The 27,455-nt window shown below is 37.4% G+C and overlaps 1 protein-coding gene across 13 annotated transcripts in view; it reads right to left on the bottom strand.

Annotated features, from left to right (window-relative positions):
- Positions 1-27,455, bottom strand: part of MPDZ (multiple PDZ domain crumbs cell polarity complex component) — a 176,160-nt gene that overhangs the window by 42,277 nt on the left and 106,428 nt on the right. For 11 of the 13 annotated variants that reach the window (XM_019965939.2, XM_019965938.2, XM_019965943.2 and 8 more), the window contains 5 exons: positions 24,099-24,297; positions 16,800-16,904; positions 12,590-12,682; positions 5,485-5,662; positions 2,599-2,709 (listed from right to left, as the gene is read on the bottom strand). In XM_019965939.2, the coding sequence (XP_019821498.2) occupies positions 2,599-2,709; positions 5,485-5,662; positions 12,590-12,682; positions 16,800-16,904; positions 24,099-24,297 (686 nt within the window). The remainder of the gene's footprint in view (positions 1-2,598; positions 2,710-5,484; positions 5,663-12,589; positions 12,683-16,799; positions 16,905-24,098; positions 24,298-27,455) is intronic. The other 2 variants (XM_019965951.2, XM_019965953.2) reach the window with 1 other exon arrangement.

The raw sequence follows: 27,455 nt of genomic DNA, 5'->3' as shown, positions 1-27,455 counted from the left end.
AGTCACTATAGTCATATCCAACTCTTTGCAACCCTATGAACTAAAGCCTGCCAGGCTCCTCTGTCCATGGGATTCTCCAGGCAAGAATACTGGAGTGGTTGCCATGCCCTCCTCCATGAGATCTTCTGGACCCAGGGACTGTACCTGCATCTCTCATGTCTTCTGCATTTTCAGGTGGGTTCTTTACTACTAGCACCACCTGGGAAGCCCAATATCTCATTTTAAAAACAATTTTTTTTCTAATTTCCCAAAGCAAAATATCACTGTAGAGGAGGAGAGAGGTCTTTCCTGTACCCATCTTAAGACTCTTGGTTGGATCTCTGTAACAACAAATTAATGAGAAAAAAACATGCATATTGATGTAACCTAAGCTCTGTGTGACACAGAGCCTCCACTGGGAAATGAAGACCAGAAGAAATGGTTAAGTCTGAGTGCTTTTATAGGAGGTCTGATGAAGAGTAAAAGTTGGGGGAAATATGACAGGACAAAACAGCATGAGCTAAGCATAGTTAACTGGGGAAAACTTAGCAAGGCCTGTTCATTCAGATTCCTCTCAGGGGTCCTCCTCATCTGGAGGTAAGGCTGCGCCTCTCCTGAAGATCTCTCAGGAGAGTCTTATGACCCGCTTCGGGGGAGAAAGGAGAGGTCAGAGTCCTTCTAGCACCTGCCTTTTCTCAAATAACTTCCATTAAATATTCAGTGTGCCAAGGTGTTTTGTTTTAGGGTATCAATCCTAAACCTTGTCACGTATCATTTGACTACATATGTCATTCTAAGCAAGATTTATTCTGGAATATTACTATAAATCAGGCGTCATTATACCTCAGATAATAAAATAGGGATATTTTCCAGGTGCATGAGAAAATATCTTCCTAGCACATTAGAAAATGCAGCTTGGCATTGAAAGAAATATTTGCAATTTAATATTTAAAAGTAATCTGAGAATCCGACTCAGCAGTTTGTAGCACTGTCCTAAATGATACAAAAGTTGGAAAGTAAAAATAGAAAAAGAATAAAACCCACCCACACACACAGAAAACAACTTTAACTTAACTTAAACAGCCATTTACCAACATCATCCTGCTGTGTCTATGTTTAACACAACAAATGGAAACAAATGTAGAAAGACCTGTAGTTATTTAAACAAACTGAACAGCATTTGAAAAGAATGCAGGATGATCTGGTCCCATCATTTGGCAGATTTTCTTATCTGAATGTATAATTATCACCTAACAATAAATAACCGAATGATTAAAAACTGCAAATGTGAAGATAACTGCTTACATTAGGAACTACTAATTCATTTCTTAGCATGAACTCAGACCAGAGCTACACCTGTCTTGACAACAAAAGGAAAAACCAACAACATAAATCTGGTCACTTTGTTTCCTGGGGCACCGAATATTGAAAAGTTCCTTTTACTAATCACTAAGAACCTTTTCACTACGCTGCTTCCTCCGTAACTTGAGCATTACTATCTTAAATTTTAATTTTAAAAATTAAAATTAAATATATTGTATGAATAAAATTACACATTTTAAATTTCAGATGATCTTTTTCACTTTTCTTACATGTGTTAACATTGTCTTTTTAAAGACAACAAACACTAAAAGCTAATAAGCAGTTATTTCAAAAAGAATCAGTATGACAGAGATTCTTATATTCAGAAGTGGACCCTGTATGAGCCTCAGGACATCTAAGAAACTCCTGAAATGCTATGTTAACTTCTCAGTAAATCTCAAGAACTTTCTAAGGCCCAGTATGTTTAAGAGGTACTGAACAGGAAAAAAAAATTTTTTTTTCCATTGAGGCATAAAGAAGATATAGAAAAAATAGTTTTAAACTACTGGCATAACGTTCATCTTTGGCGACATATCAAATATACAAAGCTTCTCTTAGTATCTTCATCAACAACATGCGCTGGATGTGCTTAGATTTCTAAAATATTTTTAAAGCCATTTCACTTGTAATAACCAACAGTAAAATGGATTAATAGGTCTCTGTCCACCAGTGGCTACACAGTGATCAGAGCTACTCAGTGATGGTGGCTGGGAAACAGCAGGTATGAAATTCTGAGTATATAAACGTACAGCTTAAACAAAAACAAACAAACAAAAAAATCCATCATATGGAAAGTTAATGTCCACTCGGATAGACAGATGCATTAAAGACCATGCACAGGAAATCACAGATTGCATACTGGAAATTCTAAATTTATAAAGAAAATGAACTCTCTCTAGTTTCTCAGAGACCTGACTAGATGTCACAGACTATCAACCTGAATAACTCCACCACATCCTTCTTAACAACTTACATATTTTATGCCTATAGTGAAACTAATGATTATCTATCTAGATGCCTATGGGCCACCAGTCAATCCTACTTTTATGTGTTTTCAACAGACTTCAAGTGTCTGTTATACATGGTAGAAGGATTTTCAGGATAACTCAATGGGGGGAAAAAGCAAAATAAACTTTTTAAGTCTCCTGAGATTTTCAGGCTTGATCTCGGGTCCTAGAAGCAACTTGGCCCTGGAGGCGGCAGATTCCAAGTTGAACGCTGTTGGATGCGCCTACCTTGCCCTTTGTTTTCGCTTACCCTTGGTCTGTTTATAATGCTCTGTACCAGAAAGACTACAGGGTTGCCTGCTTTCCGAATGGCTTCCACAGCTTGTTCATGGCTTGCATCTCTGAGGTCCATGCCATCCACCTGCAATGGAAGGCCTCAGCTTAACATTTTAAGAAGCTATAGAACAACAGAACAATTTGCCGATCTGGAGTTTTGAGAATCCTGGGTGAGGTTCCTAAAAAATCTTTTTCAGATTCAAAAATATTTGAGACTACTTGTGAGGCTCCAGAATTTTTCATCTGTCCAGCAGACTTCTGGTCCCTTTTCTTGGACACAGATTTATGTCTCCAAAAATCAACTGAAATAATAATCAATTAGAATGAAGGCCCTGCTTCTACTTCCCTTACACTGCCCAGTTGTTCCTTTAAATTGACAAATCAGCATCATCAAAGAAACAATACAAGGGAACTGCCTAGTAGCACTGTTTTCATCATAAAAGTCACTGTACAAATTTTCTTCCCAGTCATCACAGAGCGGTCTGGGAAGTGGCTATGTGATGCTTTGTGTTTTTCTATTAGGGAAGCTTGAAGTTAAAAACAAAATTCTAATGTACAGAAAAATCAGCTTATGGTAAGGTTTGTTTGGCAAAAGAATCTTTGCAATAGACATGACACGAGCTGGAAGCCAAGAAATTGTGCTTACTTGTTAGCAAATCTTGTATAAATAGCTTGAGAATTAAAGTTATTTTGGAATTTTTTATTGACCACGGCTTGCCTGGGTGATGATCAGCTTAGCTTACGCACTACATGAACAGGAAGGAAAACAGTCTGAGAGGCCAAATGCTAATCTTGCCGGAAAATTATAGGATACTGGTACACTTTTAACATTTCCAATTACCAGAGAATGATATATACAATAAAAATAGAAAAGTAAGAGTAGACACAATTCTGAAAAATAAAATTATTAGATCTCTGCAAAGAACCTTATCACCTTTAAAAGAATTATACACCGTATTTTATTGAAAACTTCCCTCAGGTTGATACTTAGATAAAATAGCAAAATCTCTTTCAGTGCATATTAAAAATGGCTTCTAACTTTTTGCAAAATAAAAGTATATATGTTTACTATATATTTCATTTGTGGGAAAATGTAATAGAAAATTAAATATCTTTGCTCAAGTCTAAAGAACTGTATACTTTCCACGGAATATTTCATAGGTCTCTAGTTCACACACTGTCAGAGATTCTTAGCAGAGTCATGTTCTGGAATTCCAAGGATCACAGAGGTCTAAGGCTTTCTTATTTACTGAAAAAGGCCCCTGCACATAACTGAATTCAAGAAACTGCCACTGAGCAGTATTTTACCACATGGAAAAAAACCTTCATTCCAATTTCAAAGGCGTGTTTAACTCTACTGATACATTAAAACAACATTTTGGTGCAAAGTATGATTAATCCTTTCTCAAAATAATTATAAACATTTCTTAATTTTTCTACTTAGGTCAAAAGTATTCAGTAGTGAAGTACTCATAAAATAAATTGCCTTAGATAAACTTAAATTAGCAATTTTATGTAGTACTCTAATGAAAGACTTCTTTAACATGGGGCTAAGGTATCATTTAATGAAGAGCAAAGATATAGGAAGAGAGAAAAAAAAACCCATAATTCTTTCTTATAAATGGTCAGAAGGAAAAAAAAAATGAAACATCAGACAGAGCCCTTGCTTTCTCGCAAACCTCAATCTTCTTTCTTCAGTTCTCAGTGTACATATACTTTAAACAATAAATCAATGCCCACAGTGTTCAAGTTGTGGCTGATTCTTACCAACTTCTTCTATAAAATTAAGGCATCTTAGTGTGTAAGTTATATGGATTTAGAAAATGAGAGACAATCACTTGTACAAAATAAAACTAATGGTTGCCAAAATAACAAAGTGATCATATGTTTTTTGTTTGGAAGTTGTCTCTCTTAATTGACTCTCTACCTCCTGACAACCCAGCAAATCTGGGTCAGGATTTGCTGGCCTTCCTCTACACATTTACTAAAACCATGCTTATGTTAATCAAATAATTCATCACACTATCCTGAAGTGACCTGATTACTTGTCAGGTCTGTCCCGCTTGACAGGCAGGCTGGATGTTTTATTTACCGTGGGATGCCCAGAGCCTGTTACAGCACCTGGAATGCAACAGTTGCTCTAGGAATACTTTTTGAGTATGAGTAGTGACTTGTGAGAAGAGTAGATATAAAATATTAAACTTAGCTTTGAATGAAGGGATTAGATACAATTTGACCAAATGCTTCTCTCTTACATATAACGAAATGTGTACACACAAGCACATACATACCAATACACACGTGCACACTCATACACACAGCCCTCTGTGATGAGTGGGGAATGGGCAAAGCCATGATATGGAGGAAAAGCCAAACTTGGGGTGGTGGGGGTGGTGGGGAGACCTTTCACAAAAGGTAATGAGGATATTAGCACTAAAAACTTCACCAAAAAGACTCATTTAAAAAAATCTTATCCAACAACATTTAGGTATTTCCTGAAATAACGTCTCATTTGAGGGTTCATCTGTGATGTGTACATTTTGTGTGTGCACACATACATTAAACAATTATTCCCCAAGAAATTTGCTTTGTTTTTTTAACTGAACTTAGTAATTTATCTCAGCACCGACATTTTTTAGAACAATTGGTTATACCTCCAAACACCTATCAATATATATATAATTTGTCATCATATACTGAAGATAAAAATTATGGATGAAAACAAAAAAATAAGAAAGAAATTCTTTAACAACAAACATATTTTACTCGAGTGTTGAGTCAGTGTAAAGATGATGATTCCCTTGGTAAAGAGGATGGCCCAGGTGAGTAATTTTAGCACAGAAAGCTAACTGGAGGGTACCTCTACTATTCTATCGCCAGGTTTCAGGGTTCCATTTTTGCCAGCTGGACTATCTTCAAGAACATGTTTGATGAAAATGCCCCTCATCACTTCACCATTGCTTAGACGACTCCCCATCCCTCGTCCACCAACAATGCTGATGCCCAAGGACTTGCTTGGTTCTCGCCAAAGTTCAACCCTATAAAAAATAAAGAAAATTTTAAAGTCTCATAAGAAAGTATAGGGAGAAAGCCTCGTAAAGTTGGGTTTGGCAATGATTTCTTGGCTATAACAACAAAGGCAAAGACAGCAAATTAAAAACGGACAAATTTGGTATCAGCAAAAGTAAAAGCTTTTTTTCATCAAAAAGTACTATCAAGTGAGTAAAACAGCAACCCAAAGAAAGGGAAAATATTTGCAAACCACAAATCTGATAAGGGATGAACATCCAGAATATATATAGAACCCCTACAACTCAATGATAACAAAGAAAATAATCAAAATTGGGCAAAGAACTTGACTAGATATTTCTCTGGGGACGACAGACAAATGTCCTATAAGCACATAAAAAGATGCTCAATATCACTAACCATTACGTGTATCAACACTGCTATGAGCCCACGTGCTGCCACTACTGAAGCCCGTGCACCTAGAGCCCGTGCTCTGCAACAAGAGAAGCCACTGCAAGGAGAAGCCCACACACCGCATCTGGCGAGTGGCCCCCACTTGCTGTAACTAGAGAAAGCCCACGCGCAGCAATGAAGACCCAGGGCAACAACAAAAAACTACTAAGAAATACCCCCTCACACTCAGTAAGATGGCTAATGCAAAAAAAACCAAAAAAACAGAAAATAAGTTTGGCAGCGATAAATTGTACAAATTATGGGGAAATTAGAAGCCTTGTGCACTGTTTGTACCCATGTGAAATGTTACAGCTGCTATGGAAAAAGAGTATAGAAATTCCTCAAAAAATTAAAAAAAGAATTAACATATGATCTGGCAATTCCACTCCTGGGTATATACCCAAAAGAATTCAAAGCAAGGTCTTGAAGACATACATGTATAGTATAGTTCATAGAAATATTTTTCACAATTCACAATAAGAAAATATTATTTACAAGCCAAAAGGTAGAAGCAACCCAAGTGCCCATGAATAGATGAATGAATCAACAAAAGGCATATAAATACAAAGAATATTGTAAAGTTTAAAAATAAAATAAAATTTTAAAAAAAAAGGAAGGAAATTCTGATGCATGCTAAGACATAGATCATCTCTGAGAACACTATGCTAAATGAAATAAAGGACAAATCCTATATGATTCCACTTATACAATGTACCTAGAATAGTCAAATTCACAGAGACTAATGGAGAACAGTGGTTGCTAGATGATGCAGGGAGGGGGAAATAAGAGGTTACTGTTTACTGGGCACAGAGTCTTAGTTCCGCAAGATCAAAAAAGTTCCAGAGATGGATGGCAGTGATGGTTACAAAGCAACGTGAACACACTTTATGCCACTAACCTACAAGATTAAAAGTGGTTCAAACGAGTAAAAATAATAATACTACTAAATACATTTTTAAAAATTCAAAGGAATAAGATATTATACTAAATTTTGTAAATATCATTTGCTCAATTTGTTAAAGTTTTACCCATATTAAGACAAAATCACTATAAATTAATTTTCCAATTAAGTGTTTTATAGAGTCTGATAAATACTATTAATAATGTATTTTTGAAACTGATTTGTTACAAGTTAATATTAGGCTCATACTCCAGGCTGAGGCACAAATGAATATAAAAGGGCCACCTTCCAGGGGCTCTAATACTGCAGACGTTAAAAAATTCAGCTACTCTCAAACAGATGGTAGCTTCTAAGCTTAGCAACCCAGTTAAGAGAGAGAACATTTCTGAATATACTGAATGAGAAGCTTACCTCTGCAACAGTCTGCCTCGCCAACACAGAGCTAGAAACTAACAGTCGGGGCATGAAGAGCGGTTGCTAACACAGTCCTCTGTGACCTGAGCCCATCGCCATCTCCTAAATACATCCTCCTCAGCTCTCCACTCTCCTCTTTCCACTTGGCGACCACATCCTCCTGCTGTTGCTGAGGTTCATCTCCCATCCTGGGGCCTTGGTGCTTGCTACTGCCTCTGTCCTAAATGCACTTCCTCCACCCACATAATAAGTGCATGAACTCATATCCAATACCTGTAGATAGCGGTCAGAACCATGGATGAACTGAAAGTACATGTCTTATGAAAAGGCCAGGACACAAGAATAAAGTGATTAGCACCAAGGTGTTTGGCCAAGATGAAGGGGCTCAGATGACTGGAAGCAAACAGGGATACCAAGTAGAAAGTTCTAAGACAGGTAATGAGACTCTGCATTCTACTCTAACCTGCAGGAAGGGAGCCGATGCTGGACATCAGATAGGACAAGAAAGCTTGGTTCAGCATACCCTCAACCTTGACATGTGAAGTGCTCCCAGAGGAAACGAAAGGTTGGAGGTAGGACTCCTGGGTGCTGAGGGAGGTCCCGGTAAGAAAAGACGGGGGTTAAAAAGCACCACGGTGAAGTGAGAAGAGGGACAACTGGTCACAGGAAGCAGATGAGGAAATACTTCTTTTCTCTGATCAGCACTTTTTTTCTTTATTAGAAATCTAAGACCTAAAGATCTGTGGTTTAGTTTAAAGGGATCTCACTATGATTCTTCATCTTAACAAATTTGTGAGAAAAGCTTAAACTAGTTAAAATTCTTTTCATCACTTTCTTTCATTCTAGGAATTCTGTGAAAGACAAGAACCAATTTCTTCCCATGTCTAAGGTAAAACAGCAAAGTAGTAAAGTCAGTAGAGTCAGCCACTGTCTTTAATATTTAAGAATCCAGAATATATAGGTGGGACTCATTCTCTCTTCTTTTAAAAAAAAAATAAATAAATAAAAGAACAAAAGAAAATGTCTCATAGATTCTTAGTAGTGGATATATGTTAGAGAATGGTTCTCATGATTCTCTGGACACTAAAAATAGCAGTTGCAGCAAAAACTCATTGAGGGCTTATGTACTCAGCCTTATTCTCCAAGTGAGTTCCATATACTTTGATTTTATTTTCAAGTCACTCCTGTGAGGTGGATGCTCTTGTCACTCTGTTTTACAAAGGGAAGAGGCACGGAGGTTAAACAGCCTTTGGATACCAGTACCCTGTGCCTCCTCACGATGTACCATAGACAGCAAAGTGGTATTAGATCCAGTCCTAAGAGGAAATGCTGTAATTCTTCAAATCATCAGAGCAAATAACCAAAAACAGAGCTGCCAAAATGACCCCAGCACTGAGGAACCGACCCAGGATTCATGAAGCAGAACACGGTCAACATTCCATGTTAAGAAGAAAATAAGAGACCTATAAAAGAAAAACCGTGCAGAACACATGCAGGGCTGGTTTTACAGAAAAATGTCAGCCTTTTTGGAGAACACAGATTTTCAAAAAGTGAAATTAATAAAATCAAAGGTAAAATAGAGCTCTGAGGCCAGGTTGCCTGAACACTGAACCAAGAGTTCCTGGGCTTAATTCCTGCCCTTCTGCTACTTAACAACTGGGTGACCCTCTTTTACTCCCTTAGTCTCTCTTTTCCTTACCTCAGCTGGAAAATGGATCAAACAAGAGCCCCAACATCAGAGAGTTGCTGTGAGGATTAAATTAATGAATGTATGTCATGTGCAAAACCATTTTACAAATTAATAAAGCAATCAATAAATCTGACTGCTCTTATTATGATGATGATAACTATGATTACTGAAGTAATGTCAACAAGGTATAATATTCAATTCATATGACAAATGAACAAACCTGTACACCAGCACCTCAATCTGTTATGCTTACACATTGTTTACTAAGAGTAACTGGGCTCAATGTACCATATTCTATCCACTGGGTTGATAAAAGCATTTTTAAAGATGATCATATGATGTGGTAACAAGGATATGGGGGAAAAAAGCTCTCATATATTGGAAATAAAACTAAAAATTGGTACACCCACCTTAAAAAGCAATTTGACAACTTCTAGTAAATAATAGAATTAAATCTACAAGTCAGCAATTTCCCTTTGGAATACATATCTAGACAAATTCTCCAATGTGTAAGAAAATATACTTACTACACAAGATTATTATAATAATTAACTGTTAACTACTCAAATATCAATCTGAAAATAAACTGAGCTATATTCATATACTGAAAGGCACTGCCACAAGTAAACTGAATGAATTGGATATTTTTGTATCCACATGAGAGTGTACAGAAACATTCATTTAAGAGTAAGTAAGCTGGAAAATGATACATACAGTATGATATAATCCTGCACAAGAAAATCACATGCAAAATAAAAGTGTAACACAGGTTATTTACAGATTTTTCTTGACTGCATGAAAGAATGTCCAGCAGGTTTCCAAAGCTGTAAAGCTTATTCATGACCCTTGTTCCTTATTTACTAAAAGCTCTAATTATTTTGGTAAGCTTCCTCATGAACTTCTATGAACTTCTCCCCTAAAAAAAATTGAGGGATTCCATATGGTTAGTGAGGGCAGATTATCTTCTTTAAGATTTACAGAATCTGTAGACATACTTTCTCGGTAAACTAGTTACCACCATTAGAGACATCACTCAGTGTGATGTGAAGGTTAAAATTGAGAATTAAAGTATAAAAATCTTCTGGTCCAGAAGTTGTACGCAATTTCTCCTCATAAGAAAATTTCATAATGACTCCTGTGCTCAACAATTTTCACTTGCTCTGGTATGAGTAATAATGAAGAAGACGCTGGTGACTGCTAGGACCAACCACTGACTTGAGTCCTCACTGTGTACCAAGCATTGTACTAAGGACTTTAAGTGCATTATGATATTAAATTCTCTTCCAAATGTTAATGGTTCTACCTTTTTATTTTTAAATTAAGAATGTAATTACTCTTTCAAAAATATGTTATTTAAGTATACTGACACAGTACAGTGATTCAGTATTTTTACAGATTAACTCCATTAGAAATTATTACAAGATTATGGCCATAATTCCCTGTGCTATACAGTATATCCTTGTTACTTATTATTTTATGCATAGTAGTCTATATCTCTTAATCTCTCACCCCTAATTTGCCCCTCCTGCCTTTTCTCTCCCCTTTGGTAATCACTAGTCTGTTTTCTGTATCTGTGAGTCCATCTCTGTCTTGTATAGACATTGGTTTATTTTTTAGAGCCCACATATATGTGACAAAATACAGGATTTCTCTATCTGACTTATTTCACCCTGTGGAAGAATATCACTATTTTATGACTGAGTAATAGTATTCCATTGTATGTGTGTGTATATATACATATATTTCCATCTAGTATTGTAATTCCATCTGTATTTATAATTCCATCTAACTTACTTCTGCCTCTATCTTCAAATAAACAAAAAACCTAACATCTTATAATTGGAGTAGGAAATGGCAACCTACTCCAGTATTCTTGCCTGAAAAATTCCATGGACAGAGGAGCCTGGCAGGCTACAGTCCATGGGGTTACAAAGAGTTAGACATGACCAAGAGACTGAGCACACTTACAATATTTTTTCTGCTACAAATCTAACACTTCTATTCTCAATGTGGGCAATAATGCAGCAAGACTTTGATTTTTAAAGCAGTCTGAATAACTTTTTACTGGGATGACCCAGAGGGAGGGTAGGGGAGGGAGGAGGGAAGAGGGTTTAGGATGGGGAACGCGGGTATACCTGTGGCGGATTCATTTCGATATTTGGCAAAACTAATACAATATTGTAAAGTTTAAAAACAAAATAAAAAATAAAAAAAAATTTTTTAAATAAAAATTGAAATCAAAAAGTCATTTTATTTGGCCTGAGATGCTGTTTCTTACGAAAGCAACATAAAAGGTTTCCTATACTTTGAACATGATTCAACCTAGAAATTGTTTAAAGGTTATGCAGCCTAAAGTTCATTTATGAGCTAGGCAAATCATCAAACTGTATTACACATCAGAAGAGTAGAAATTTTTCTATCTTGAGAATTTTATTTTTTCATTGTAGAATAAATAGTTAATAAATATGTAAAAGGCACCTCTCTGACATTCAACTTTAAATCTGTTTAGAGAAAGTGTCCACTGATTATATTTTACCCTTAATGCAAAATATCTTACATTTTTCTTTCATTATTTCGTGTCTCTCTACACCTTGTCTAACTCAATACACAGCAGCTTCCATAAAGGCAGGATTTATGTCTTACACTTCCCTGTTATTTACAAACTATCTGCCTCTCATCTTGTCAATAATCAGGACTCAGTAAATTCCTACTAAACTGAATCTTCTACTCAGAACAGGAAAATACACCTTAGTGATATACAGAGGTATATATGAGTAGATTTAGGAAAGTCATCATTCCTATTATATATGAAATTCATTCTAGAAAAACCATGTGTTAAAATAACCACAGCCTATGATAATACGCTCACACATACATTTTGAATTTATATGTTTGAATATCTACTTTCTACAAATAGAAAAATTTCAAGTTAACATTTGGTTGTTTGCCTAAGATAATCTCCACAAAAAATATTCCAACTACCTATGCATAATTTTCTCTAGTCAATTTTATTTAGTCCCTGCTGCTGCTGCTGCTGCTGCTGCTAAGTCGCTTCAGTCGTGTCCAACTCTGTGGACCCCACAGAAGGCAGCCCACCAGGCTTCCCCGTCCCTGGGATTCTCCAGGCAAGAACACTGGAGTGGGTTGCTATTTTCTTCTCCAATGCATGAAAGTGAAAAGTGAAAGTGAAGTCGCTCAGTCGTGTCCGACTCCTAGCGACCCCACTGACTGCAGCCTACCAGGCTCCTCTGTCCATGGGATTTTCCAGGCAAGAGTACTGGACTGGGGTGCCATTTGTGCCAAATCCTCAAGTACATATTAGTGTTAACCCTGTGTGATACATACTATCTTCTCCACTCTGTGGCCACAGAGAAATGGACGGTGAGCAATATTAAACAGCTTGCTCAAAGTCACAGTAGCAAGTTATAATCTAGTACTTGAAACCACCCCTCTCTATCTTTAAACCCTGAGTAGGCAGAATACAGAAATAGTCCTTACCGCCTAGGCTGATTCCAGTTGCTGTAGGCTGCATTTTGAAGGTCACTTTCTTCCCCCTCTCCTTCTTCTCGCTCTGGTAGCTCTGGAATGTCTCTGGTAAAGAGTTAGACAGTGAGTACTCCACAATCCTAGTAAAACCACACAGGCTGTCTTCTAGGTACTTTATTATTGGTTTGGCTAAAAATACAGAACTGCTTCATATTTTCATCACACTTGGCTAGTAAGTATATAATATTTTACATTAAAGGGAAAATAAAACCTGATTACATAAAATAAAAACCTCATACTGGAATCAATCTACTATACCTGAACTTCCCAGGTGGCACCTGAACAAACCCATGTGGGTTTGATCCCTCAGTTGGAAAGATCCCCTGGAGAAGGGAATGGCAACCCACTCCAGTATTCTTGCCTGGGAAACCCTTGGACAGAGGAGCCTGGCTGGCTACAGTCCATGGGGTCACAAAGAGTCAGACACAACTGAGTGACTGAGCACCCAGCACTGTAACTGAGTCTGGAGATACAGCAGAACACAAAGTGTCTTGTCTAGTCTTTTTCTTTCCTAATGAAACATGGACAAAGGAAGGAAGGGAGTGAAAAGAATGGGGAAATGCCAGAATTTTTAAGAGCAACTATTCAAAAACTATTTCCTAAATTTTTCCCATGTGTGAGAAGGCAGACACCCCATGTGTGTTATAAGCTTGTACAGTCCCACTGGATCCCTGGCCTGACAGAACTGAACATCAAGTATGCCAGGAGTGCAGCATCTCTACCTCCTCAGGACGGACCAATGCTTTCCCTTCATCTTTTGAAGACAGACGGAAAATGCTTATGGCCCACTTCTGCCCATCCAAAGGAGCCAGCCACAGTATTCTTACGGAAGCAGTGTACAGGCACTTGAGTCCAGGGTCAGTTGTCAATTTCTGCAGGAATTCACATTTTGCCAAATGCCAAGCATGTAACAAAATGCGTCCAACTCTTAACTAACTATAAATACAACTGTAAGATAATAATCTTGTCCAAAAATATTTGGTTTTTACCAAAGGTACACTTTGCATCAATAAATGGTATTGTCAGGACAACAAAGAATGGTTAAATCAATTATGGCATGGTCTTATGCTATTAGGAAAAATTGGATTTCTAAAGAAAAATATTCTTCTTAAAATAGAGAAAGCTTTAAAAACTCTAATTCAATAAATACTTGCAACTGATACTTACAGAAATTAAAAAAAATCTGAAGACAGCATATGTTCAAATTATATCCATTCTCCCCCAACAGGAATACTGAACTCTGTCAAATTATATCATCTTCAGACCTTGAGATCAGAAGTCATCTAATCCAATAATCCACCTGTGCCTCAATGTGTTTCCCAACATTTCTGCCAAACAACTGTGCAGGCTCTCCCAGAATGTCTCACTCTCTTTGACCTGAAAGTTAGATCTCTGCTTTGTCAGAGGGAAATCCACCTGCCTGTGGTTCCTACCTATCGGTCTTGTGACGGAATTCTCCTTCTGTAATTGAGAAAGGAGACTCTGAATGAGGCTGGGCTCACAGAGACTAATCCTGACTGTGGGACAGGACTGTCAGGAATGGAGCCAAAGAAAGATTTTCAAAATGACGTTAAGAAGCTGACTGAGAATGAAATAGTCTGAGTGAACCTCAATCTGAAAGATGCAAGGCAGTGGGGGGAAACAGAGCCTAACCCTCTGGAAATACCACTGGGGAGAATATGACAGAAAAAGCAGGTACAGAATACAGAGAGGAATGGGAAGTAAGAAAGAGTCCTTCTCTAAAATATCCAGTTATTACCCTAAAGCCCAGGCAGGGGGAGCTGCTCAGATGCAGTCACACAGAGCGCATCATACGCTCCTGGCTTGTGAGCTGTACGATGACAAACACCTGGAGTCTTCTCATACAAAAAGCTCCATTCTCTTCAGATGACTGTCCAGTCTCGAATCATTTCACTAACCCAGATACGTTCCTATAAATGTGTTGATTATTCTTTATCCATCTTCAGGCAGGGTTTACAGGACTCAAGCCGTGTGCACCTCAGCAGAATGAACCTGTTCTGTGTCCCCACACTCACTCAGCCAAGAATGAATTAGACTTCTCGGCACTCATGTTTGATTGTTGAATATCAAATAAGTTCCTGTGAGCTATAACAAGCAACACTCTATATGTGCATTAAGATTCCAGAAACTGGCACCAAGTCACACAGTAAAGGAACAGAGATGAGACTTGAATTGGGCCAGTTTACTACAAAACCTGAGCTCTTAAACTCCATGCTATGCGGCCCCATAATTTCATACAGGACTAGTATAATTCTTTTTTTGGATCCAATGGTTAAGAACATGGAGCCCAACCATGATTTAACCTTGATTCTTCCACCCATTAGTTATGAAACTTGAGCAAGTAACTTAATCTCTCTGGTGCCGATTCCGCCTGCATGCTTAAAGAGAAATCTGTTACTCAGTTGTTAATATAACTGAAAAAAATACAGGCCCACAGCTGAAAACGTATTGTGCATTCTTTTCGGGATAGCAATTTGACATTATTTCTCTCCCTGTTCTGAACTCAGCAGCAGCATCAAAATCTAGTTTCTGCCTTTCCTAAGGGAGGAAAACAGGATGCACACTGTTTTTGTTTTGAGCATCCTTATATTAGCAGTAAATACACTTTTTTGCAGGGAAGCAGTTATTCACAGTACTGACAGCTCAGGTTCTTTTCCTTTGTGTGCTAGGAGAGAACCAGCATGCTGAAACTGGCTTTTTTGTTTTAATATTAACATTTTGAGTGCTCTTAAGGCCTCAGAATTTAGTAAGAATATCATGTTATCTTGTCATATTCTCTAATTAAGCCATGTGAAATGGTATTTCAGAGGGACACTGGAAATTACTGCATCTAGCTTTTTAACAGGAAGTACCACGTAGTTGTAATCAATTCATGTCATTAGCCCTAAGATGGAAATTCTACAGAGAAGTATGGCTGAGCTTTGCAAAGGGTGGAATGAATAGTCTTTTTCCCATAAAATTCAAGGGGCCCTTTGGGCCATGACATTCCTTCCCTTTATTAAACACATAACAAACCTCTCCTTCTTTAACACTGTCTGCATAGCTGTAGCCACATACAATTTGCAGAGGAAAGAGTGATGTGATGTTACAATGCCTGCAGAGTCACTGGACACCAGAATATTATGGGTTGTTAGAACTGTTGTGAGCAGACCTCAGAATGTTTGCAAAGCTATTTCTTCTTTACAGCATGCTTAAGGAGAAATCTGTTACTCAGCTGCTAATGTAACTGGAAAAAAAACAGGCCCACAACTGAAAATGTATAGTGTATTCTTTCCAGAAAAGCAATTTGACATTATTTCTCTCCTTGTGCTAAACTCAGCAGCAATATCAAAATCTAGTTTCTCTCTTTCCTAAGGGAGGAAAAAACTATATTTCCTGTATATTCAAAGGTTCTCAATACACTGTGTATAAAGAGGCTTTAAAAAGCCAAACATTCTGTACCTAAAATGTATATACACAAAGACGTTCAGCTCAACATTCTCCAAAAGAGGAAAAACATAACCATTAAAAATGTTTGTGAATCTGTATGTATGTTAATGAGTAAATAAATAAAGTTTGAAAATGTTTATGACAGAGGAAAAGTGATACAATACCATAGAAATTGTAGGTTCCAGGGAGTGAATGAAACCATAGTCATATCTGAGGTAAATTCCCCAAAACTCAGTAAGTTGACAGTGGTATATGGACTGATACAACTAAAGACAGATTTAATTTCTTGCTTTTCATATTTTCCCCAAATTTCCCACAATATGTGATCACTCCTTAAGTAATATGGGTTGCTGTTGTTTAGTTGCTAAGGCACGTCCAGCTCTTTTGTGACCCCATGGACTGTTGCCCGCCAGGTTCCTCTGCCCATGGGATTTCCCAGGCAAGAATATTGGAGCAGATTGCCATTTCCTTCTCCAGGGGATCTTTCCAACCCAGGGATTGAACTTGCATCTCCTGCTTGGTAGGTGGATTCTTTACCATGGAGCCACTAGGGAAGCCCAGTAATATGGGAAAGGGGGGTGATTTTTTTTTTTTTTTAATCTTGAAAGAGAGAAAAAGAATCCAGTCTTTTTCATTGCTAGGCCTCCCTGACACTGGATTCAAAACTCTTCTTTATAACTTGCTGTATTGATCATTCACACAGCAGACTTACCTGCCAGTGTAGGAAGCAAAAATATCCAGTGCCATTATTCCTCCAGATTGCTGCCCCAAGCTTATTTTGAACTCTTCCAAATATTCTGCGGGTACATAAGTAATTCTGGAACAAGACACAATCCATGAAAGCAAAGCTCGCTTATTGGGAGAATCTTCCAAAATATGAAATAAACTTATTTTGTCCCTCATCTCTACTTTTTCACACAACTCATTTAAATCAGCTTACTGAGTAGAGACTCTAAACTTCAAAAGAATCAAGTATTCTATAGGCAATAATAACAACAGAAATTAAAAATTTAAAGGCTGCTGATAATTATCTGTTTACTGATAATCATATGGGGGAAGAAAACAGCATAATATATATTTCAAAATGAGAAGACTAACAGCAATTTTTTTTTAATTAAAGAGATCTAGAAATCCTTAGAAAAGTAATTTTCAGTAATAACATTTATTTTCTCCAAATATTTTTGGGTGCCTTAGCAGAAACACACTGGGTAAACTCTACTAAACACTGGGCATTCAAAATTACATTCTCCCATAAGACACAATTAATTACGGACATTAACAAGTACTATCAGTAATCATATCCTAGCTTTATTAAAGTATTAACTCAAGTCTGAGTTAAACCATTATCAGTGCATAGAAAGATTTGCTTACTAATATGTAAAAATGTTTATGTTCATTTTGGTTCCAGAGAAGACTGACACTTGAATGGTCACGCACTAATTCAACACGTGCTGGCTGAACGCCTATATGTGGAAGGCACTGAGCAAGTTGCTGACTATAGTTATAATGCTTAGAAATGACATCTGAAAAGTCAAGTTTACTGCTGTCCTAAGAGGCGACACAACTGATACACCTGTTGAAGTAGTCTGTTCTGGATCCTCAAACTAACACGTGGCATGGCAAGTGAAAGAAAGAACTTCAAGGCATTTCAGGATATTTGTGCAAAGAAACAAAAGCATGTATCAAAAATGCACAACACAAAAATCATGAAGACTGTTATGCCGGCTAACCATAGCTTACGCATGAAGATGGTAAGTAGCAAAATCTTAGCACTGGAGGGCAAAGATAAAGGATTACCTTTCTTGTTATAAGAATATAATATAATAATAGAAGTATACTAATGGCATAATTTATTGAATAAGGAGGATATATAATATATACCGGTGATTCCATAAAAGGCATTCACTCTGTGAGGTCGCTTATGTTTAGAGTCAGAGGACAGAGTACTGTTGCTTCTCTGGAGTGTTCTGGTAAGGTAAATCACCCACTAATGGATCTCCATATCCCCAATAATGAAAAGATGTCACTTTTGATGAGGCTGTTGTAAGTCAAGAAGCGCAACACACACGTAAAACAGTGCTCTAATAGAGCTTCAGCCAGCCTGGCCCCCACATCCGATCATTCTGGCAGAAACCGGCACCCTTATGACATTTTGTGACACCTTCACCTCAAGGATCCAACTGAAGTGAAAAACACAATTCAGTGATTTAGGACTAGTGTGGGTGAGAGAGCTGTATTCTAATTCTGGCCCTACTTTATTTATTCATCTACAAAAACATCATTTCCACAGTGTAACAAAAATATATTGAATAGCAAATCTGCATTTATCCCTTCAAAAATAATGAGTCAAAAATGCAGAACACATTATACTTGGAAAGAAGACTGTCTTCTATACAAAGAAAAATAAATATAAATCATAAATTTGAAAAGTCTATTCAAGAAAATTATTTCTGAATTATATCTGAAAATTATTTCTGAAGGTTCAGTAAAGGTAAAACTCATATAAATATAACCTTAAGAAAAAGAAAAGCTCGGTGAGGTCAAAAAGGCTAGAAGACAAGAAAAATAAGAATAATCAGTTCAAAGTATTAAATTTTTTAATTAAATACTGGTTTGGTTTGAGAAAGAAATGATGCGTCTATCCGAGACACTGTTGAAAATGAATTCTTCTCTGTATTTGTTCAAAGGTGTTAAGGTTTACCAAGGAAGAGTTTTAGAAATGTTTTTCTGATATGTTAGGGGGCAGTGAGAAAGAAAGCAGTTTTCATATATTTAGCCTAATTCGGACAGCAAGGGCACTGGAACAAGCATCCCACAGCGCACTAGCCCATGCAGAGCCATTATAATACACGCCTGGTCACACGGCCATACAAAACCTCCAGACACCAACCGAGAACACCAAAACACACACCGAACTGCATAAACACACTAAAGCAGCTTCTCTGAGTGTTAAAAATTCTTAAAGGCAAAAACTAACCTTAGGTTATATACATGGAGTACAAGAAAACAGAGCAGCATTAGTGATGCTGAAACGTAACAGTTGTTAATCCAGAGGTGATCGCCCCCAACAAAAGAGCCAGAAAGCTTCAGTAGGAGGAAAACATGATTTTCAAATGAGTTCACAATCACCACTGCAATGTGAAAATGTAACCATCTCATAGCTCTGTTGGAAATACGCTCTTATATAAAGAAGAAAAAAAAAAAAAAAACGGAAAATGTATATACACTGAATCTCTCTCTGGATCTAGCCCCGCATAGGGATGTTACAAAAGCACGAAGTGGTTTTCACAGACAAGTTGTAACACACAGCCATAATGAGCTTTTGAATCACCGATACTCACACATAAAAGGGGGCTCAATCGTCAGCAGGTGCTGCGGAGAATCTAGAATGTGAAGCATACGCCGTGGCATCTTTTTACAATGGTGTTAACAAATGTCAGTGTCTTGAGCTGAATGTGAGATGCATACATATGGAGTTAAAAGTGGGTGCTCCTGGTTGTTTCTTCCCCTTTCCACAGCCCTCCTATCTACACCTCCCCCAGAAAAGCATCTGCTCTTTACTGGTGTCTATAGCAGTAATTATTAACAAGCACAGAAAAATGTAACTGCAATCAATCTTTTATTCCTTGATCAGGAATTCATCCCACACTTTAGGTTAAGGCAGGTGAATTCAGATTCAGCTTGGTAATTATCTGGCAGATGTTACAAGCAGCTGCCGTGAAACACAGAACCCTGGCTATTATTACAGAAATATAAGCGCCCCTGGCAAGGTGGAGTGTGAAGTGAGACAGAATGCATTCTGGTGAGGCTTCACATCTGGTTTTCCATAGAAAATAATGAAACCTGGAACTTCAACTGGCTGTTTCTGAACTCTTGAAATGCAAATTATCTACCCAGGCATGCACGAAGGCACACATGTTCAGTTCCTAGCCACCTCTCTTAAACGGCAGTAAAGAAAGCCAGTTCACTGTCTCAATAAGCAATGCTTTACTAAAACCAATCAGTTATGTAATTGAAACAACCAAAGTACATTTTTATTAAGTACCTACAATACATTTCTCCACCACTACCCCAGATTAAGCCAGCTTCCTCATGAGAAATAAGAAGAGGCATGGATGGAGCCTAGATCAAGGCAATGGCTACAACATTTGACTGGCACTTAGGTCGTGGTTTCATTCACAGTAATGGAAGGATTAGACGTTCTGTTTGGGAGAAATCACCCACATAGTTTTCAAAGTAATTTTAAATCTTTTGTTTGTGAAAGCAAGTGAAAGGGAGAAGAAAGGGCCAAAACTACTTAATGCAAAATGTATATGGAACACGCTGCTCAGCCCTGGTCAATCTAAATGGCTATTTATCATCTGACAAATTTACTTGAAAAAGGATGCTATTATTCTCATTTCTTTTTATCATTTACCCAATGAGTCAAAACTATAGCCATGTAAATCACAGCTTTAACAGTATGCCCGAGAAGGAATCAAGGTGATTTGTGGGTGTGTTTGTGAGAGTGTGTGTGTGTGTGTACGCACCCACGTGAACTTGTAAGAAAGACTGATTGATAGACTGATTTCCAGAGGAGAGAAGGTTGTAGGATTTTTATTTTCTCTTTCTAATGTAAGATACTACATTACATTTTGCTTCCTGGGATACGAAAGCAACTGTTTATGAATCTGTAGATATATATGGATTTCTAGATACCCTTTTGGAGAATGCAATGGTACCCCACTCCAGTACTCTTGCCTGGGAAAATCCCACGGACAGAGGAGCCTGGTAGGCTGCAGTCCATGGGGTCACTAGGAGTTGGACAAGACTGAGCGACTTCACTTTGACTTTTCACTTTCATGTATTGGAGAAGGAAATGGCAACCCACTCCAGTGTTCTTGCCTGGAGAATCCCATGGACAGAGGAGCCTGGTGGGCTGCCGTCTATGGGGTCGCACAGAGTCGGACACGACTGAAGCGACTTAGCAGCAGTAGCAGCAGAGCAGATACCCTTTACAGTCATAATAAACCTGCTGAAGGCATAAATGGGTAAATTCTGGTGCTACACCAGAGGATGGGGAAAAAAAAAACAACAAAACAAATCAAAACAAAACAGGACAGGAGAAAAAGATTGTAGCCTGAATATGTGCTGGATAGCTTTTCAGCTCTTCTAGAGTTGACTAGGAACAAGATTTAAGCTAAATCATTGTCACAGTGGTCTTATTTTCTGGCCAGTTTTTAAATTCTGCAGGACATTTACAACTCGGAGGTAAAATTAAAACCAAGTACCAATTCTAGCGTTCAGAGTGCCAAAAAGTGAACAGGAGACTTGCATTAGGGTTCATGACATAAGACAAGCATTATCGCACAAAAAATCAAATGATCAGTCATGAGGTCATCTGTTTAGATTACCTCTAAAATAAAGAGCCTCTTGATGAAAGTGGAAGAGGAGGGTGAAAAAGTTGGCTTAAAGCTCAACATTCAGAAAACTTAGATCATGGCATCCCGTCCCATCACTTCATGGCAAATAGATGGAGAAACAGTGGAAACAGTGGCTGACTTTATTTTTCTGGGCTCCAAAATTACTGCAGATAGTGACTGCAGCCACAAATTAAAAGATACTTACTCCTTGGAAGGAAAGTTATGACCAACCTAGACAGCATATTAAAAAGCAGAGACATAACTTTGCCAACAAAGGTCCGTCTAGTCAAGGCTACAGTTTTTCCAGTGGTCATGTACGGATGTGAGAGTTGGACTATAAAGAAAGCTGAGCACCAAAGAATTGATGCTTTTGAACTGTGGTGTTGGAGAAGACTCTTGAGAGTCCCTTGGACTGCAAGGAGATCCAACTAGTCCATCCTAAAGGAGATCAGTCCTGGGTGTTCACTGGAAGGACTGATGTTGAAGCTGAAACTCCAATACTTTAGCCACCTGATGCAAAGAGCTGACTCATTGGAAAAGACCCTGATGCTGGGAAAGACTGAGGGCAGGGGGAGAAGGGGACGACAGAGGATGAGACGGTTGGATGGCATCACGGACTTAATGGATGTGGGTTTGGGTGGACTCCGGGAGTTGGTGATGGACAGGGAGGCCTGGAGTGCTGCAGTTCATGGGGTCATAAACAGTTGGACATGACTGAGCAACTGAACTGAACTGAACTGAAAATAAAAGAGTTTGCATGTAGATCCTTATCGTTCATCTTTGAAGGAAAAGGAATGGACACTAGCCTGCAAGTGGTGAGGAAAGCACTTAATATTTCTCTTTCATTTACTGTAGAGGCACTGAAATTTTTAATGATCTTCACTCTTACTTGCATGATTAAAAAAATAATCATGAGAGTGTCACATGACCTGATGATCTGTTTATTATAAAATAAAAGCCAAAAAGGCATTAAAAATATGAACGCCCCTTAGTGAAATTCCACCCTAAAAATAAAAATCTCCTTTATATAAGACTACAGAACCTACTCTAAACAGCATGTATTTGTCTGCTTTTTATCAATGGAAAAATGAAAAACAGATTTTAAATACAATCTTTCTTACCTAAGCTCTACCAATATGTATTTTATAAAATAAAAATACAGAATGCAGTCAGTAAGATCATATTAATACAAAAAAGTCTTCCATACTAGTATTCATCACATCAATTTAAACAATCTTTCTTTGAATTCTTATTTTACTATTTTATCCCTTATACATTAAATGCAAATATTTAATTATTAATGATAGAGGGAAAAAAAGGCAAGCTATTACATTCTTCAGGTGTGACGATCTGACAATAAGGCTAAGTAGTGATTTTTATGCTGGCTCAAGAAATGTTTAATGATTTAAAAAACAAACCACATATATGACATGCTTTTAGTACATTATGAGATGATGAGATATTTAAAGTCTTCTTCACAAACTAGCCTGCATGAGCTACCATCAGACCATAACAGCATTTTTGTGAATTCTCTTATATGGGTTGAAAAGCAGTTCAACAAAGGGAAAATTATGGGTCAGATTGCTTCTATACAATCTTGGCTGACCCCTAAAGAACTGGCTTACTTGGGAATATTCATACAGATCATTAGGTAGTACAATTTGCTATACTGAGGCCAATCCAAACTTCTATGTAAGTTCCTAAGTGTGGACCATCCTGCTCAATAAAAGAGATCTCATATCTCATATAAAGATTTTTGCAGAAATCACTGGAAAATTAAAAATAATAATGGTAGGCAACATGGTTTTGAAATATTGTTGTCGTTAGGTATCTGCAGGGGATTGACTCCAGGTGCTTTGGATACCAAAAGCCATGGATGCTCAAATCCCTTATATATGAAATGCCAGAGTACAGCTGACCCTCTGTATCCACAAGTCTTACATCTACGGATTAAATCAATCTCAGATGGAAATTTGGATCCAAAGTTGGCTACAACTTAGGATATGAAACCCACAGAGAGCCAACTGTATATTTACTGAAACAAATCTATGCATATATGGACCTGAGAAATTCAAACCTGTGTTATTCAAGGGTCAACTTTTTTTCAGTACTCTTAGTATTAAGAAGGAGAAGGCAATGGCAATCCACCCTAATACTCTTGCCTAGAGAATCCCATGGACAGAGGAGCCTGGTAGGCTGCAGTCCATGGGGTCGCAAAGAGTCGGACACGACTGAGTGACTTCACTTTCACTTTTCACTTTCATGCATTGGAGAAAGAAATGGCAACCCACTCCATATTCTTGCCAGGAGAATTCCAGGGACAGAGGAGCCTGTTGGGCTGCCATCTATGCAGTTGCACAGAGTTGGACACGACTGATGAGACTTAGCAGCAGCAGCATTAAGAAGTTATTGACTGCAGATAAACTCTCCTAAAGTCTACAATCAATGCAATCAATAACTTTTCAGGAATAGTCAAATTCTTCAATGATTAGTATTAAATATATGATCATTTTTGTATATCAAACAGAAGTATGCACTGAGAAAATTCTGATTAATAGATTGAAATTCCTTTATTTCCCAAGCCAAACTATGGTCCAAATGATACTTACTTTATGTCAGGCCCAATGAGAGAATGCCTTCTCAACAGGGCTCGTGCCTGGGCATTGGTTAAACTGATAGTAGATTCTTCATTAATACACAAGATGCAGTCCCCAACAGCAATCCGACCATCTCGGCTAATGGCACCTCCGTGAATAATGCTTCGAACAATCACCCCCAAGCCATCTTTATTAGCACTTACTGTCATTCCTATGGAAAAGGAGGAACACATGTTGAATACATGACTTTCACAGTCCCCCACAGCAATAAAAATAAAAACAAAAATAAACAAATAAGACCTAATCAAACTTACAAGTTTTCTGCATACCAAAGGAAACCATAAACAAAAAGACAACCTATGGACTGGAAAAAAATATTTGCAACAAGAGCTTAATTTCCAAAATATACAAACAGCGCATATAACTATAACAACCAAAAAACCAACAACTCCATCAAAAAAAGAGCATAAGACCTAAATAGACATTTCTCCAAAGAAGACATACAGATGGACAACATGCACATGAAAAGATCTCAACATTGCTAATTATTTAGAAATGCAAATGAAATGGGTACAATGAGGTACCACTTCATACTGGTCAGAACTGCCATCACTAAAAAGTCTACAAATAACAAATGCTGAAGGGAATGTGGAGAAAAAGGAACCCTCCACATTGATGACAGAAATGCAAATTGGTACAGCCCCTATGGAAAACAGTATGGAGAAACCTCAAAAAACAAAAAACAGAATTGTCATATGATCCAGTAATCCATTCCTGGATATATATCTAGAAAAAATTGTAACTCGAAAAGATTTACGCACACCATCTATAATACATAGCAAACCACTTGCAATAAACAAGACACAGAAACAACTTAAATGTCCAAAGATAGATGAATGGATAAAGATGTGGTGTGTGTGTATATACATATATGTATATACATTATACACACATACATACACAAATACATACATACAATGGAACAGTACTCAGTCATAAAAAGAAATGAAATAACGCCATTTGCAGCAGCAAGGATAAACTGAGAGATCATCATACTAAATTAAGTCAGAAAGACAAAGACAAATACCATTTGATCCCACTTACATGTAGAATCCAAAATATGACAAAAATTAAGTTATTTACAAAAGAAACAGACCCACAGTAAGTACAGACTTGTGGTTGCCAAGGGGCTGGGGGGTGGGGCATGTGGATGAATTGGGAGTTTAGAATTAGTAAATGTAAACTATTATGTACATTTATAACTGAACCACTTTGCTGTAAACCAAAAACTAACACAAAATTGTAAATCGACTACACCTTAATATTTTTTAAAAAGCATGACTTTCAAATTCATTTAATTTGAATTTAATAATCTCTACAGATTCATATATAAAAGAACAAGAGTAACTTTTTAAGCTTTGGACCATAAAAAAGGCTGAGTGCTAAAGAACTGATGCCTTTAAAGTGTGATGCTGGAGAAGATTCTTGAGTCCCTTGGACTGCAAGGAGATCAAGCCAGTCAATTCTAAAGGAAATCAATCCTGAATATTCACTGGAGGGACTGATGCTGAAGCAGAAGCTTCAATACTTTGGTCACCTGATTTGAAGAGCCGACTCATTAGAAAAGACCCTGATGCTGGAAAAGATTGAAGGCAGGAGGAGAAGTGGACAAAACAGGATGAGATGGTGGATGGCATCACCAACTCAACAGACATGAGCTTGAGCAAGATGGTGAAGGACAGGGAAGCTGGACATGCTGCAGTCCACGCGGTTGCAAAGTGTTGGACAAGACTGAGCAACTGAACAACAACAAAACTTTTTAAGCAGTAAAAACAATCAAAAGGAAAGGAAAACATGAGCTTCAAATATTTTTAAAGTCAATTTAGAAATGTTTCTGAGATTTTATCTAAAGACACTCTACATTAAATATGTTAGAGATGAAACAGGGTCTACACTGTACAGTGAATGTAGCTCAGCAAAGGGATCATACTTATAAATAATTACCTTAAACGTAAATGGGTTGAATGCCCCAACCAAAAGACAAAGACTGGCTGAATGGATACAAAAACAAGACCCCTACATATGCTGTCTTCAAGAGACCCACCTCAAAACAGGGGACACATACAGACTGAAAGTGAAGGGCTGGGAAAAAATTTTCCATGCAAATAGGGACCAAAAGAAAGCAGGAGTAGCAATACTCATATCAGATAAAATAGACTTTAAAACAAAGGCTGTGAAAAGAGAAAAAGATGGTCACTACATAATGATCAAAGGATCAATCCAAGAAGAAGATATAACAATTATAAATATATATGCACCCAACACGGGAGCACCACAATATGTAAGAAAAATGCTAACAAGTATGAAAGGAGAAATTAACAATAACACAATAATAGTGGGAGACTTTAATACCCCACTCACACCTATGGATAGATCAACTAAACAGAAAATTAACAAGGAAAAACAAACTTTAAACGATACAATAGACCAGTTAGACCTAATTGATATCTATAGGACATTTCATCCCCAAACAATGAATTTCACCTTTTTCTCAAGCGCACATGGAACCTTCTCCAGGACAGATCACATCCTGGGCCATAAATCTAGCCTTGGTAAATTCAAAAAAATAGAAATCATTCCAAGCATCTTTTCTGACCACAATGCACTAAGATTAGATCTCAAATACAGGAGAAAAACTATTAAAAATTCCAACATATGGAGGCTGAACAAAACGCTGCTGAATAACCAACAAATCACAGAAGAAATCAAAAAAGAAATCAAAATTTGCATAGAAACGAATGAAAATGAAAACACAACAACCCAAAACCTGTGGGACACTGTAAAAGTAGTCCTAAGGGGAAAGTTCATAGCAATACAGGCATACCTCAAGAAACAAGAAAAAAGTCAAATAAATAACCTAACTCTACACCTAAAGCAACTAGAAAAGGAAGAAATGAAGAATGCCAGGGTTAGTAGAAGGAAAGAAATCTTAAAAATTAGGACAGAAATAAATGCAAAAGAAACAAAAGAGACCATAGCAAAAATCAACAAAGCCAAAAGCTGGTTCTTTGAAAGGATAAATAAAATTGACAAACCATTAGCCAGACTCATAAAGAAACAGAGGGAGAAAAATTAAATCAATAAAATTAGAAATGAAAATGCAGAGATCACAACAAACAACACAGAAATACAAAGGATCATAAGAGACTACTATCAACAATTATATGCCAATAAAATGGACAACGTGGAAGAAATGGACAAATTCTTAGAAAAGTACAACTTTCCAAAACTGGACCAGGAAGAAATAGAAAATCTTAACAGACCCATCACAAGCACGGAAATTGAAACTGTAATCAGATATCTTCCAGC

This window comes from Bos indicus, chromosome 8 (assembly GCF_029378745.1).
Source record: "Bos indicus isolate NIAB-ARS_2022 breed Sahiwal x Tharparkar chromosome 8, NIAB-ARS_B.indTharparkar_mat_pri_1.0, whole genome shotgun sequence".
Taxonomy (NCBI): domain Eukaryota; kingdom Metazoa; phylum Chordata; class Mammalia; order Artiodactyla; family Bovidae; genus Bos; species Bos indicus.
Note: the sequence above shows the minus strand (reverse complement) of the source record. Positions and strands in the feature narration are given on the sequence as shown.